At 36.8% G+C, this 15,408-nt stretch overlaps 1 protein-coding gene across 3 annotated transcripts in view; it reads left to right on the top strand.

Moving 5' to 3' along the window:
• Positions 1–4,483: 4,483 nt before the first annotated feature.
• Msrb3 (methionine sulfoxide reductase B3) overlaps positions 4,484–15,408 on the top strand; it is a 156,716-nt gene continuing 145,791 nt past the window's right edge. Inside the window, exon 1 of one of the 3 annotated variants that reach the window (XM_026386607.2) lies at positions 4,484–4,675. In XM_026386607.2, the coding sequence (XP_026242392.1) occupies positions 4,501–4,675 (175 nt within the window). In that variant the 5' untranslated portion in view covers positions 4,484–4,500. Of the gene's footprint in view, positions 4,676–5,235; positions 5,330–15,408 lie in introns of those variants that run through there. The other 2 variants (XM_026386608.2, XM_026386610.2) reach the window with 2 other exon arrangements.

Raw genomic sequence — 15,408 nt, 5'->3', positions numbered from 1 at the left:
GAATAACAGATGAAAGAGCTGTTTGCAGTAAGGGATTAGTTGTGTGAAAAACACACACTTTTAGACACTGGACACATACCATGTGGTATTATGCTCTTAAGAAGCATTTAAAAACAAGGCTGAGTGAAAAAATAGAATGAATAGCAGAATATTCCTGTACCACTTAAAAAGTTAATTCTTGCCTCCACCATTCCATGTTTGTATCCAGTTGATTTTGCATGTATCACTTTACATTAAAAAATCTTGCCCAAAGCCAAACAGCTTTGCTGGTTTAGAGAGGATTACTTTATTCTCCACAATATTTAAAATCTTGTTAAATATATATTACTTGCTGTGGTATATCCAAGCCAAAGCTGGTAGAATTAGCAGCATATCAATCATTTCAAATTTCTTCAAAATTAATCAACACAAAGGGATGACTTCAACTGTGTATCTGAAGAGGCCATCTGAGATGCAGACAAACCATTTTACCATTAAAATAAGAGAAATGCTCTCTTTAGTCTTCTTTGTTTAGAAGACCCACCTTATTTCCTGGTAGACAGCTCTTGGGATTTTAGAATATTTGGTGACTGATGGATGAAATTATGTCATGGTGATGGACATGACATCATTTCAGAATTCAGAATCTGAGAGAAAAATACAAGTGTGTCCCTTGTGTTGTTGAAAATAGTTCTTTTCAGCCCTATTTCCACTGCAGCAAACTGAGGCAGGAGGCACAATTCCATCCATTTACAATAGTGTTCTCAGAAGAGCTGAGAGTGATAGCATTCTACTTCCTGGGATAGAAACACAGAATTTTTGCAGTTTGGATTGTGGTTTGAAAAATTTTCCTATAGAGAGTATATTTCATCCCCCTAAGAGTATTACTGTCACTTTCCAATTGATCATTAATTAATTGTTTTAAAACAATGGCATTCGATAGATGTCCAGTGAATTTAAGCACTAACTTAAGAGTTTTCTCTTTGGCTGGAGGCTTTGGAATGGTATTTAGTCCTAATGCATCCATTTTCCATTTGTAGTCATTGGTATCCATCCAGGATGTAGGAAGAGGGCTGTCCCAAAGCTTTGTGCAGTGGCAGAGAGGATTTTATTTAAGAACTAGAAAAGCATATTAGGTTATAGCTTGGGTACCTGTCATGCTTACACACTCCTTTTGAACAGGGCTGCCTTAAGCATGGCCCCATCATAGTCTGCTTCTTCAGCAAATAGCTGACCATGTTCTGTAGCATGTGACTCTCATATTTTAGCCACAGCTGAAGAACTAGAAGAGGGCATCTGGCTCAAAGGTGGTCAGTCTACAGACTCATAAGAATGGTAAAAGAATAAGATTCTCTCCTGGGGGGCATTTGACTGTGAGAGGACTGTATGGGAGCAGAAGTGGAAAGACAGGCAGAGAGACAAAACTGTGGTTGGATGATTATTGTATTCTCAAGACATTTTATGAAGAGTTGGAGCAGTAGTATTCTAGAGCTGGCTCTAGTACTATGCTGAGTTAGCTTCCCAATTTTGCCTCAGAGACATTAAATTGGTAAGAATATTGCCAATACATCCCATAAATTGGTTAATGCTACAAATTCGCACCTCCTCCATACCTCTGGGTCCAGATATGGTTGCTAAATGTTTACCAGCACACCACTGGGGAGGGGGAGGGATAGTTTAGGCAGCAGGGAAGTGATTATGTCTCTTGATCCTTTAAAATCAATGGTCAAAGTATTATGTTAAAATGATTGTTACTAAGGATACAATGAAAAAGACATTAGAGAAAGCATTGTGAAATACATGATTAAAATATTAATGGTTAAACTATAAAATTTGTAAGAGGATGATATAAAGGTGACACCTTTCCTGTTTTCCCAGCTATTAAAGTCATAGGACCCATTCCCTAGATCCGAAAAGCATGATCTGACAAACCAGTTAAACTTCTGGTCATATTTCTACATTTTCTTTTCTTTTTCAGTCTTAATTTAGCATTTTATTTAATTGCCATTCTTTTATTTTCTAGTACTTGAGGTAACCTGAATACATACTTAAAGTTACTTAAAACCAGAAGAGCCCAAGGAGTATAATTTTTAAATGTCCCCCCTCCTTTTTTTGGGTAATATTGGGGAAATAGAACAATTTAGTATAGTAAAAAATATGGCCTGTGATACCAGCAGCTGCAGAGGCTGAGGCAGAAGGATTACAAGCTCAAGGCCAGCCTCAGCAAGTTAGCAAGGCCTAAACAACTTAAGGAGACCCTGTCTCAAAATTTTAAAAAAGGTGGGAGGTGCTGGAGATGTGCCACAGTGGTTAAGTACACTGGGTTGGATCCCTGTTACTTAAAAAATAAACAAACAACTGTATATGCACTTTGGAACAGTTTAAATTTCAATACTACCTCACCCCTTCCTGGTAGCATATTATTTATCTTAGATTCTTTAGCTGTAAATAGGGATGAAGAGAATAAACTCACAGGATTTGTAAGGATTAAAATTAGACATCAGGTATAAAACATCTAACTTAGTGACGGTCATTAACTTATGAACTCATGAACTTTTGTTCTTTTCTCAACTCCATTAACGTACTTAATTTAAACCTTTAAAACAGCAATTGAAATCTGCAAATTTGATCAATTAACTCTTCACTTATAAACACAAATCAAGATGTAATGACACTGCATTCTTCATGATTTTACATTTTAGTAATTAAGATCATCCAACAGAAATATTTTAAATGTAGCCATAATTATTATAATCCTTTGAAACATGCTTTTCTCTATGAGGAATTTCCTAGATTCTAGTCTACAAATGGCTGTGCTCATTTTTGTTTTAAACATTTAAACTATGGGCAAAGAATTGTGTCAGGTATTCTGGAAGCAGTAAGAAAAACAGATGCTTATGTAATACAAGATTAAATATACAAAAAAAAAAAAAAGAATACTCAAATTTCCTGGGTATTTCCTTGCAAATACCCGGTTCTAGGTACCTAATTGAATGGTAATGTTATGGGTCATTTGGATTATTTATTTACTATATTACAATTTATTTACCATCAGTTTATCTAGGTCACCTGCCCTTCCTTAGATTCCTTATCACTGTTAGTAAGTTTAAAGGTGAAATCTGCCCATCTGCCAGGCATAATTCATGGGATGTGGTGCTTTTTAATTCCAGATGTTTTAAGGGAATCACTTGCAAATAGACTGATTTTTGGCTTACAGACCTAAATAGTCTGCCAGAATTGAAGCTGTTTTGAAATAAAGTTTCTGATTTTCAAATAAAGCATTTTCAAACAAATAGTGTTATGTACAAATTATCATCACTTTAGTTCATATTAGAATAATCTACCCTCTAAATCTATTTGACATTTACCCCTTAAATGTTTTGCATCAATAAATCTTTTCTGTAGCATCTTAAAATGTTCATAAGTAATTATATTTCATCCTACCATCTCCGGGTCCTGTCCCATTTATTAAAGTGAAAAAATATAGTAATTAAGACATAATTACATTGTCTTGGAAGGCTAAGGGTCATTTGGACTTGATTACTTTAGGAATTAGTGCCAAAGAAAAGTCAGGTAACTACAGGCTTGGGCCTGTAATTAACCCTCTGGGACTGACATTCTGGTCATCAGAGGTAGCACTTTTTGAATACATTTCAACATTACACTTTAGACAAGCTCCAATAAATACAAGATGAGTTGTGTGAAATAAGTGTGTGTGTTTGGAGGGTAAGAGACGAATGGAGGTTGGAGGTGGAGAAAGGCTGGTGTAAACTTCAGCATCTAGCTATTGTGAAAACCTATTGTTCAGTCAGCTTATCTGATTCCATATATGGTGTTCAAAATACAAGTTTGGAGAAAGACCTTTCCACGCACACACACAACTGTGGCAGGGGCCCCCTCACCTGGGTGGTGTTCTCTATACTATAATGCTTGTTCTATATGTATAGAATACTTATGTGGATATTTTAAGTGGCAACACAGCTTCCTTTTTTTTTTTTTTCTCCTAACTTTTAAAAATCCAATTTCTCTTTTGTGGTGCTGGGCATTGAACCCAGGCCTTTACACATGCTAAGCAAGTGCTCTACCAACTGAGTGATATTCCCAGCCTGGCCATGCGGCTCCTGCCTTACCTTCCCATACATAGTAATTGCCAGAATTTTTTTATCCCCTCACTACCAAGGTTGTCAAGCCCTGACAGGTCTTCCTCTAGGTCACTGTCTCACGGTCCACTCCCTACATAGTTTTCTCCTTTTCCAGGTCGCATAGGACTCTCAGAACCTTGAAAAGGGTCGGATGGGGTGCTGGGCTCTGCTCTTGGGCCCAAAAAGTTGGAAGTGATGTTCCTGGGAATCCCACCTTCCGCTCGCGCACGGCGGCTGGATGCCTTGGAGGCGGGAGTTGGCTGCCGCCGAAACCCGGGCAGCGGGCCCCGTCCGCGGCCGGCGCGCTCCCCGGTCCTCCCTCGCTCATCTCCTATGCTCATATTTGGACTCGGCTGCCCGTGCCCAGGAATTTCCCGTCATGCCTCCCGCCGCCCCGTCCGTCGCCCGGAGCCAGGGAGGGAGGAGGAGGCTCGGACAGCGGCGGCGGCTCCCTGGCCTTTCGATGAGCGCGCGGTGGACCCTCCCGCGCCCCCTCTCGCTCTGCCTCTGCCTTTGCCTGGCCGCTGTCGCGGCGCGGGCAACCGCGCAGTCTGGTAAGTTCAGTCTTCCTTCCCACCTCGCCTCACCCCTCCCACCCGACCCTGCCAAGTTAGGGTGTGACCCGAAGCCAGGTCCCCTCCGAGCGCCGGCTGCGCCCCTCAGCCTCTGGCGGGGACACCCCCTTCCCGAGCCTAGGAGGGGCGCGGGAGGGTTGCGCCCCGCGCGGGCTGTGAGGGGCTGACTGGAAGGAGGTCAGGGCTGGCCAGCGTTCCCCCCGCCGACGGAAGGCGCCTGGCCGCCGCGCTGACACCTTACCCCAAGCCCAGAGCGAACCTGAGCCTGCGGGAGGCTCTTTCCCGGCGCGGGCCCGAGGGAGGGGTCTGGCCCCACAGCGGCGAGTGGCGAGGGAGGGGCGCGGGGCCCGCGGCCGGGATAGGGGACTGTCCCGGAGCCCCCTACTCGGCGCAAGTTGGCCCCGTGGGCGTCGCTGCCCAGATAACGGGCCCGGGGCGTGGGAACGAGCCGGCCAGGCCCACGCCACCGCCGCGTAGCACGCTGTGGAGTGGGGCGTCGGGCGGGCGGGCGGGGGCGGACGGGGAGCGGCGCAGAGGAGCGCCCCCGGGGGCTCCGCGCCGCTGGGCCAGTCTCCCGCGGGCCCGGCTGGCATCTCCTAGGCCAAAAATCGCAGAGATCCCCGAGTTTGCCAGGTACCAGTTTTGTTTTGTTTTTAAACGGAAAAAAGCATTTAAGTCTATTTTTTTTTAAAAGTTTTACACTGAACTGTTTCAAGTCAAACTATGAATGTAAAGTCCTCATTCTACCTTATTAGGTTTAAGACTAGAAGCCATTAAGTCGTAACTGTAAGGGTTTTAAAAGACAATTTTCTTCAAAGCATGTACAAAATACTGAGGAGGAATTAAGGTAAATGTGAAATTGCGTGAATTCTTACTTTTGTGATGAGTAACTAGCCGTCAAAGCTTCTAGGTTCTCTATTTTGTCTGGAATGGAAGAACAGAAATTTACAGCTGAGATTATTTAGGAGATTTCAGTTTGCTTTTGTTTTTGTCATCAATAGACTAAGCTGTCAAAATAAGATTTGGCTAAGTAGGACACATTAATTAGTTGAAAGCTGACTCTTCTAAACATAGATTATATTCTCTGGTTTAGTATCCTATTTTCATTTGCAGCATAGGCAGCAAAATAGATTTTATAAGATAATTTTATTTATAACAATCTTCATGGTTCCTAGAACATATAAAACTGTCAATTAGAATTAATGGCAGATATTTACAATATTTAACTATTAAATGTGCAGCTTATACATACTAATATAAGCAATGATATCAGTTTCATGTTTGTTTCGGGATAGCACTTCTTGGCAAACAACAGGTTTTAATTTCTCATTTTATCAATGGGCTTCTAAAAAATACTGTGCCGGCTGATAAAAAGTGGATTGTGGGCTGGGGATGTGGCTCAAGTGGTAACACGCTCGCCTGGCATGCGCGGGGCTCTGGGTTCAATTCTCAGCACCACATAAAAATGAAATGAAAAGATGTGTCCACCGAAAACTGAAAAATAAATATTAAAAAAATCTCTCTCTCTCTCTTTAAAAAAAAAGAATGGATTGTATTGTAGGAAATATATGTATGCTGTGTGTGTGCTCACGTGTGCACATGCGCGCACCTCAGTTTGTTGACTTACCTAATAATTTTGGTAAAATAGCCCTTGATGACCCAAATCCACTGCTATGTGCCCCCTTGCCAGTAATTTTTAACAAGTTTATATTTGGATTTTTTAAACATAGATTCTTTTAATTTTGGTCCCAACTGGTGTATCAGTCTACTTTTTGGTGACTTTTACTAGGGCCTTTTGTGAATGTCTGGAATTTTTTCTTATTTTAAAATAAGTAGCTTTTAGCCATCTAGATTTTTAACTTTTTTACAGTATCTATATTGCTCATCCCCAAGGTTGCAACATAAAACTTTTACATTTCAAATCAACTTATTATTTTTACTCTTTCAAGGTGCTTATTTCAATATTGTAACTAAAATGTTAACCTCTTTAGTCAGAAATCCTTACTGTTTTACTCAAGTAATGATAATATGCAAAGATTATCTGCAAAGTAGGATTCATTAGTTTTCTAATATATGTTTATTCTAATATGTATTTATTAAGCACAAGGAGAGACCAAATTATTGAGCATAGATTCTAAATCATCCAAAAGCAACCTTAGGAAATAATACTTTTTAGTTCTATCGTAAACTGGTCATAATCCCTTTGATTTTATTCTCAACTGTCTAATGTATTACAGTTAGAGATTTGGTTGATGAATTTAGTTCCAGAGTTTAGCTTCCTTCTCTGTAAAATGATAAAGCTGGGTATAGTTTCCATGTCTCTTCTGACTCCAGGATCCTTTAATATTGTTTTTGTTTATTTAACCCTGCAGAGCCACCCGCCACATCTGGTTCAAACTTCTGATTGTCAGTTTCTGACTTGTTATACTTGTTAAGCTGGTCTAACTGTAGTTAGATCTGATGGGCGTGCATACAGCTTTGGGGAGCTCAATTCTGCCTCAAGATTGTCTTCATACACACAGAGTCCATACTATTAAACTTCGATTACTTTCTTCTCTTCATCTACTAGTAGAAAGTGCTTGTTATGTTATAGGATAAATTCCCGATTGCTCTTTGTGGATAGTAAAGTTCAGGCCCTAACATCATTTTGATATTCAATTTTGGTTTTGGGGTTCAGGTTAGGGACACCACCAGAGAGCTCCCGAACCTTCTGTGGTTGAGAAGGCTGTGGCTAGTTAGCTGGAAGCATTCCAAATGAAATGACCTATGTTGAGGTATCACCTTTTGATCCACAGAAGACTGAAGTGGATCTATCTACCTGTCTGATTTATTCAGAATTAAGTTACCTTTGCAGAGGAGGGTGATCAGCTAATTAATTGGCCATTTATTAGGTAACATTTTTTATTGCTGTACAGATAACTTAAGGTTTTTGTTTTTAATTTAAATGTTCTATTGTTTTCTCTTTCCTGGGAATAATGCATTTTCTTTTCGAAATGCTTAGCAAAGGCTCTGATCCCTGTTCACATATTCATTTGTATAGTATATCAAAGTCTACTTGTGGTTTTTAAGGAATAGAATTAAAGAAAAAAAGAAACTATAAAAAACATAGACCAGTAAAAATCAGTCAGTTGACTTTATGGAAAATTTTGGTTGTTGCCTCATTTAAGTTTCCCTTGCAAGTAACAGAAATGAACTTGAACAAGTTTTAGCAAAAAGAAGGAAGGAAGAAAGGAATTTGTTGGAAGACTACTGGAAGCCAAGTTCAGACAGACCTTATCAGGTGGGGCCTGGGACCAGGGATTTGAAAACATGGAACATTCCCTGTCTCTAGTCTTATCTCTCCTTGCATCTTTATTTTCTCTTAGCTGACTTTTCTTATTTATGTCTTTTTTGTTTGTTGTTTTTGATATTTGAATGTGGCTATTCAGCAGCTCCTGAGAATTTATATGTCCCTTGACTCCAAGCACAAGGAGAGACTAAATTATTGAGCATTGATCTTAAATTTTTGAGAGGAAGAGAATGGTAGACACTTTGGATCATATGGTTGATCTAGATTTTTCCTAACGTTTCTTCTAATTCTGGAGTTATCTACAGGATGTAGTATGTGTAGATGGTTTGCATATGCCTTATTACATTTTATATCATGGAGGTATTAGTCCTTAAAATGAATCATTTGTTCTTGACTGAAATGTGTATGGAACTGTGTGACATTGTCAGTGAAATCCTAGGACCTTAGTGCACTTCACATTATTGTAGTAATGCTGAAGAGGAAAGAAGCTTCTGGGGAGTAGACTGAGATTAGCACCACATTTAGGAATTATAAACTTGGCATGCAACTGAGGTAGGAAAATCCTGTCTGATAGCAACTAATCCATTCTGCAGATAATCATCTGCATATTTTCAGGAGTTCACTGGATAAAATGCCAAACTCAAATAGCTTTTTAGGATAAATTGATTTAAACTAATGTAATTAGAGATATTCTTAGAAATAGTTCAGGGACCAAGAATTCATCAGTTTAGGCTATTCCTGTGGCCTGCAACTATTCTATCAGATTGAAGTCCTTAAGACCTCTTTCAGATGGTGTTTTGTGAAGCCTTCCTCATCTTGGAGAATTTGTAATTTCCTATACATTTTATACATTTTCTATAACAGTTTATACCTTGGTTGGCACAACTTTTACCACTGTGTTATAATTTAGTCTATATGTATTTATCTTCTTCATTAGACTAAATTCCTGAAGTCTAGTGAATCACTGACTTTGGATAAGGCTCAGGATCAGTTGTCTCAGGTTATATATTTTTTAAATATTTATTTTTTAGTTGTAGTTGGATGTAATACCTTTATTTTATTTATTTTATGTGGTGCCAAGAATTGAACTCAGGGCCTCGCACGTGCTAGGTTCTCTACCACTTAGCCACAACCCCAGCCCTGATTCAGGTTATATTGATTTTTACTTTTTCAGATATTCTGATACTTTTGTGACATCTTACTTGCTACTACCATTTTCCTTTGACATTGGAACTCAGTCACAGTGCTTTTCTTTTATAGTCTGTTTCTTAGATTTTACAGGCTTTCCCATGAACATTCTGATTTTCATTGTGAAGATCAAATATATAGAATGATGGGATGTTTTCCTGTCAATTAAAGTGGTACAGGGAGGGAGCATGTAGCACACTTATATGAAAGGGAGTAAACTTTTGTAGAGCACCTTACATTTATTTACCAGATTAGACAGAGAGCAGGCATAGAAAAAAAATTTGAGCATATTTAAAAAGGAATAGCAAGAAGATAAAGTAGAAGAAATTTTGGTTTGACTTAGAACATGGAAACCTTTTAATGCTAGACCAAGAAATTTGGATTTATTTAGTAAGGTATGAAATTGAAGTTGCTTGATCCTTGAAATGTCATAATTGGAATTGAATTATAGGTTATATTATCTAATAATTCAGAGAATGAATTGAATTGGAAAGAAACCAGGGGATGAATAAAAAAGTGTTGTAAATGTTTTGGTCAAAGAACACCTGAACTAGAGCAGTAGGTATGGGGTTGGAGAAGTATTGCTGAAGCACATTAAACAGAAATAAACAATTAGTTGGATATTGGGAAACAAGGGATGAGTAAAGGATGATGATAAGATGTTAAGACTGGTTGATTGAAAGAGTGTGAACTCAGGTTTGTGGGTAGGGTAAAAATGTTTTGTTTTAGATCTCCTGTTTGAAGTGCTGGTAGGACATTTATATGGAAATGTGTAGTAGAATCAGATGGTGTGGGATTGGAACTTGGAGAGAGTTTGGGCTAGAAATAAAACATGTATGAGTAAGGAGGTTTAAAAATAAAGATAGGAAGAGAGCATTAGTAGGCTGAAGTAAGAGGAAGGGTACAGGAAAAACATCATAAAGAAGATAGAATTTGATCTGGCTTTACGTTTTTCTTTTTTTTTCTTTTCTTCTTTCTTTCCTTTATTTCTTTTGGTTCTGGAACTTGAACCTAGGCAAGTGCTCTACCTATTAGCTACATCCTAGGCCCTTTGATCTGCCTTTACAAGATGTTCACTCAACTTCTGGCATTCTATCCTTGAGCTTTCTTTGTTTAAGGAACATTGTTTTTTAATTCTACAAATAATATGTGGGAAAAATTGAATAAAGGATACTGCACCCAGAATGACCTTACTAGAGTACAAAATTGTTGCTGCTACTTTCTTGACTAACCCTCCTTCCATGGCATCTCTGCTTTGTTAAGATAAAGAACGGATTCCTTAGTTGTTTTCATCATCACAAAACCTTGTTTCTTTCTATAATTTGGACTTCCTGCAAGTCGTTCAGTTAGTGCTGAACACATATTCTGTCTCACACTCCTCCTCGTTCCTCCCTTTCTCTTCCCCAAGAATAGACAAAATGTGAAGATGTGATTTCCAGCAGATGGAGTACCCTGTGTACTTGAGAAGTCTTTTATGGGCACTTTTTGTTGTCAGGGTCAGGTTCTTAACCATAAGATAATTGTTGACAAGTTCCTAATCTTAAAAAACAAAAAAATATGATAAAAATTATTTCTCTCCCCCTTTTTTTTTTTGTTAAAATAAAACAGAACACGTTGCTTGTGTTATCTCTTTAAATGTCTCCTGTATAAGTATCCTGTACGCTTGAGTTGGCCACACTGGCCATCATACGATAACCTCTGACACTTGGTAACCTCTGACACTTGGATGTGATAGTTTGGAACAGCATTGTTATCTGCATTTGTATAATTGAGTTACCCAAATATGTGCTGATTTGGAAACTTTAGGACCTGAAGGTAAGCTGGGGGAATTTATCTTATGAGAGCCTTCATTTAGACAGATTATAGATATTTATAAAACATGGAGATGACTACAGGTGAAACAGAATTAAGAATGGCATAAAGTGTTCTCAGAGTTCAGCTTCTAAACCAATCATATATCTTGATCCTCAGTTTCTAAAAATAGTACATTGTTCATAACATTTGTCTAAAGTGACACATTTATGTATGGCATAGAGTATTAAGAGTAATTTCTGACTTGCTAAATTTAAAAAATATATAAGAACTCTCTCATATGCTAGTAGTTGTGCTTTTAGTAGCTCTTCACTGAGAAAGTACATAACAACTACTATAAAACTTTGACTTGCATTTTTAAAAAAATATGAAAGCATTTGTTTGGAAAGTGCACATATATAGAAATTATGACTTAGTCTACAGACAGCCATTGAATTCTTGTTTTATAGATATTCTCAGGGAAGTTCTGGCTTTGACTTCCAGTGGCTCATTATCATTTGCTTTAGAATGTGGGGGAGAGTTTTTGTTTGAAAATGTCAGCCATAACTGAAATTTTGGAATTACTGGAAGCTCCTCAATATACTCACTCTTACAACACCTAATGCTTATTTTATAGCATGCAATATGTTTTATGCTGATTGGCCTATTGAACAGTCTCAGGGATTAGAAGTCAAATACAGTATACAAATACTTTAAAAATTGCATTTTGGGGCTGGAGTTGTAGCTCAGCTGTAGATCGCTTGACCAGCATGTGTGAGGCACAGGGTTCATTTCTCAGCACTGCATATAAATAAATAAATAAAATAAAGGTCTATCAACAACTAAAAATATATTTAAAAAAATTTTAAAAATTGCATTTTCAAGTATATGAGCATCATTCCTAGGACTGTAGAGAGATTTTAAGGTGAAATTTAGAAAATTATTTGCATATACATACATACATACCTACAGCTGTTACTGCTATGACCATAACATAACTGTCTTCTAGTACTATAAATTATATGATGAATCCTTGTAGTTTCTTCTTTTTATTTAAAGCAAAAAAATCCTTCAGTATACGTGTTAAACTTAAGCCATTATTGAAAATAGGACTATGGTGCATGGTAGAGTCAGTATTAAAAGAAAAGCAGTACAGTCCTTGCATAAATCAAAAGTCCTACATTTTATGTTTATTCTTTCTTTTTTATTTTTATTTTGTTTGGTGGTCAGAGAATTTTGGTTTGGTAGAGCTTAGGGGGAAACTGTGTAATGCCTGTTATAGATGGATACTTAAATTAGTGGTGTGTAATTGAGAAAAAGTACAGACATATCTCTCTGGACATCATCCAGGGGATTAGACACGACAATGGGTGAGAGGCCACGAGTGGTCTTGGATTTCTAGTTTCACAGTAATTGAAAGCAAAAAATAAAAGTGCACCATAGTCCTTGTTTCTGATTTTTTGGTAGATGAATATGCCTTCAACTCAGGCTGCCTTCCAGGAAGAGAATGGGTTGAGGACAGAGGATGTTTGTCTATAAATAGAGGTATGTGAGAAATTGCAAGTTCATTTGAGTATTTGCATCCTGTGTTCATGATCAGGTTGCAAGGGAATCAGGCATAAGAAGAACACTGGGTGGTGAATTGGGAGATTGGGTTTTCCTAGACCTGTTCTTATCTTAAGTGTCTTGTGTCTTGGTTTTAATATCTGCAAAATGAATGAATTAGACTAGGTAATACCTGGTGTTGCTTTTTGTTTAAGATTCTGTAGATCTGAATTGTCTAAAAGTCTCCAATAGCTTCCATGATTTTTAATGAAAATAATATGATTAGTTAATTATAAAATTCTCTTTTCTTGTTATGTTTTGTTCAAGTTGCACAAGCTATTTTGTTGAACTAACTACAAATGCTCTCTAAGATCTGTTTGTACTTTGTAGCCTAGTGTGTCCAGTAATTTGATCTACAGGCAGTTACATAACCCTCTTAAAAATTTAGTATTTATTTAAATGATAGATTATACTGTACTACAGGTATCATATTGAATATCCCATCTGAAATAATGGCATTAAGCACCAGAAATCATGTCTGTTATTCTGTATACATAGCCAGTAATTACTTGTCTATGCTTGAAAATATATCTCAGATGAAAAAGTCCTCTTTTAACAAAGGTATACTACCAGTGGAATTTGCTTTTGACCATCTTAGAAATTTATTTAACTCTTAGCACTGCTTAATCTTGATTTTAAAGATTTGAAAGTAAAGATTGAAAAATAAATCTTCACTATGAGCTTTAAAGAAAAAATGTTTTATTGACAGGCAAAAAGTATGTTTTCTTGCCTTTAAAATTTATTATTAAGTTTTTTGTCTTTTTTAATCATAAAATACTTCATTCAACAAATATAAAATGTTCATATAAGGAATAAAAAATGATGTTTTAAAAAATTAGGCGGCTCTCACCAGCTTCAGAATAGAATGCTAAAGCTGCCTCTGTGATTTTTGTCAGTCACATCTTCCTTCTGCTCAGAGGTACCCGCAGTCCTACATTTTGTTTTTTATTTAATGATACCTGATAAACTCTTGCTCTATGCTTTTACTATGGATGAATCTCTGCATATTACATTGTTCAGTTTTGCATGCATTAGAACTTTAGAGAGATGGTATTATCTACTGTATATCTTCTGTAGCTTGCTTTTCCCATATAGTATTATTTTTGCCATCTGTATTGCTATGTAGAATTCATTTTTCATTAAATCAGCATTTCTTTTATTATCCATGTTTTTCTACTTTTAATTTATTTATGCTTCTTGCACATTTGTGGAGTTGGATTCTTGTATTTTCCTATCAAGTCAAATCTTTGCATTTTCTTCTGTTGCTTTTAAGCTTTATCATCTCTATAGTAACAATAATAATAGTGATGATAATTGTGATAAAATCATAGCAAATACGTTACTGTGTTTCAGATACTGTTTTAAGCATTTATATTTACATATATCAACTCATTGAATGTTGGTGAAAATTTTCCAAGGAGGTACAGATTTTACTTTTCATCATAATAAAGCATAGGGAAAAAATATTAGGGACTAAAGCACAGAGATGTTCAGTAATTTGTATGACCATGAGTTAAACTAGGCAGTCTGGCTACGAATGCCATCCTTTTATCATTTCACTATTTGACTCCATGTAGTCTTTTCTTTTTTCCCCACTTAACTTTTTAAGGTATTAAAAACCTTGGTAGGACATTAAAAAGGAAATGGCTCTCACTCGATGTTCAATTGGGTTCTCCTGCACGAACAACACCAGTTGCTCGAAGTCATGCCACAGTTTAATTTGCTTCATGGTTAGAACATGATTTTCTTTTAAAAATTATAAAATTTTTATTAAATCAATCTTAATTATCAAATAATAATTATATGTAATTATGGGGGTATGATGTGATGTCTTAATATATGGTATACATTGTAGAAAGATTCAGGCAAGCTGATTAATATATCCATCACCTCACCAATTTATTTTTTATGGTGAAGACTTTAAAAATCTATTCTTTTAACATGTTTTAATTATACAATGATTGTTATTAACTGTGACATTAACCATAAAACTTATTACTCCAGTCCAACTGAAACTTTGTATTCTTTGATCAACATCTCCCTTTTTCCATTCCTCCTCTTCTCCCCAGATTTATTTCCAATCTTTCATTTTATACAAAGTTGTTTGATTCTGCAGGATTTATCATTGTGTTTTTTCCTAATTAAAAAGAAAAATATACCTTCTTCATAATTTGAAATTTTTCAGTTTTTAATTTTTGGTCTGTGGTTTAGACTTGAGTTCCTTGATTTCTTTTGCTTGTTTGGGCCAGTTTCTTTATATTTGTGCAGCAGCATTCTCTTTTTATAAACATTTGTATGGCCTTAGATGAATCAGTAATCATCTTGAACTTTGTAATACTTATTTTATTAATTGCTAATCACTTTCATTGTGAAATTACAAGCGGAGATTACAAAAGGAAAATGGTTAAATAAAAGAAAGTTCTTGATAGTGATTGGAAACTACCAGTTTGACCCAAGACCCTCAAATTTCAGAAGAAGAAACACATTGGCATTCAGAAATAAAATATGTTTGTATCATGACTTTCTTGAACAGCTTTTATATTTCCTAAAGTAGCTAATTAATTATATTTTTCTCTTACATGCTGTTTTTTGATGTCTTTAAGTTTTTCCAAGCTCTTGCATACTTTCCTAATATCCCTTATTTAAATGTGCTCAAATTTCTCTCATCTTTAAAACAAACAAAAAACTTGTTCAACCCAACATCCAATATGATCAAGCTATTCTATAAGTTGTTTATGTCCTTGCTATCTCTCTTTATCTGCCCTCCATCTAAAAATATGTAGTTAGCCCTCTTCCATGTCAGGTACTGATTTGTCTAATCTCAGGGGACACAACATGA

The sequence above is a fragment of the Urocitellus parryii genome, chromosome 5 (genome assembly GCF_045843805.1).
Source record: "Urocitellus parryii isolate mUroPar1 chromosome 5, mUroPar1.hap1, whole genome shotgun sequence".
NCBI lineage: Eukaryota > Metazoa > Chordata > Mammalia > Rodentia > Sciuridae > Urocitellus > Urocitellus parryii.
The sequence above is the reverse complement of the archived record's forward strand: the minus strand, read 5'-3'. Positions and strand labels throughout refer to the sequence as shown.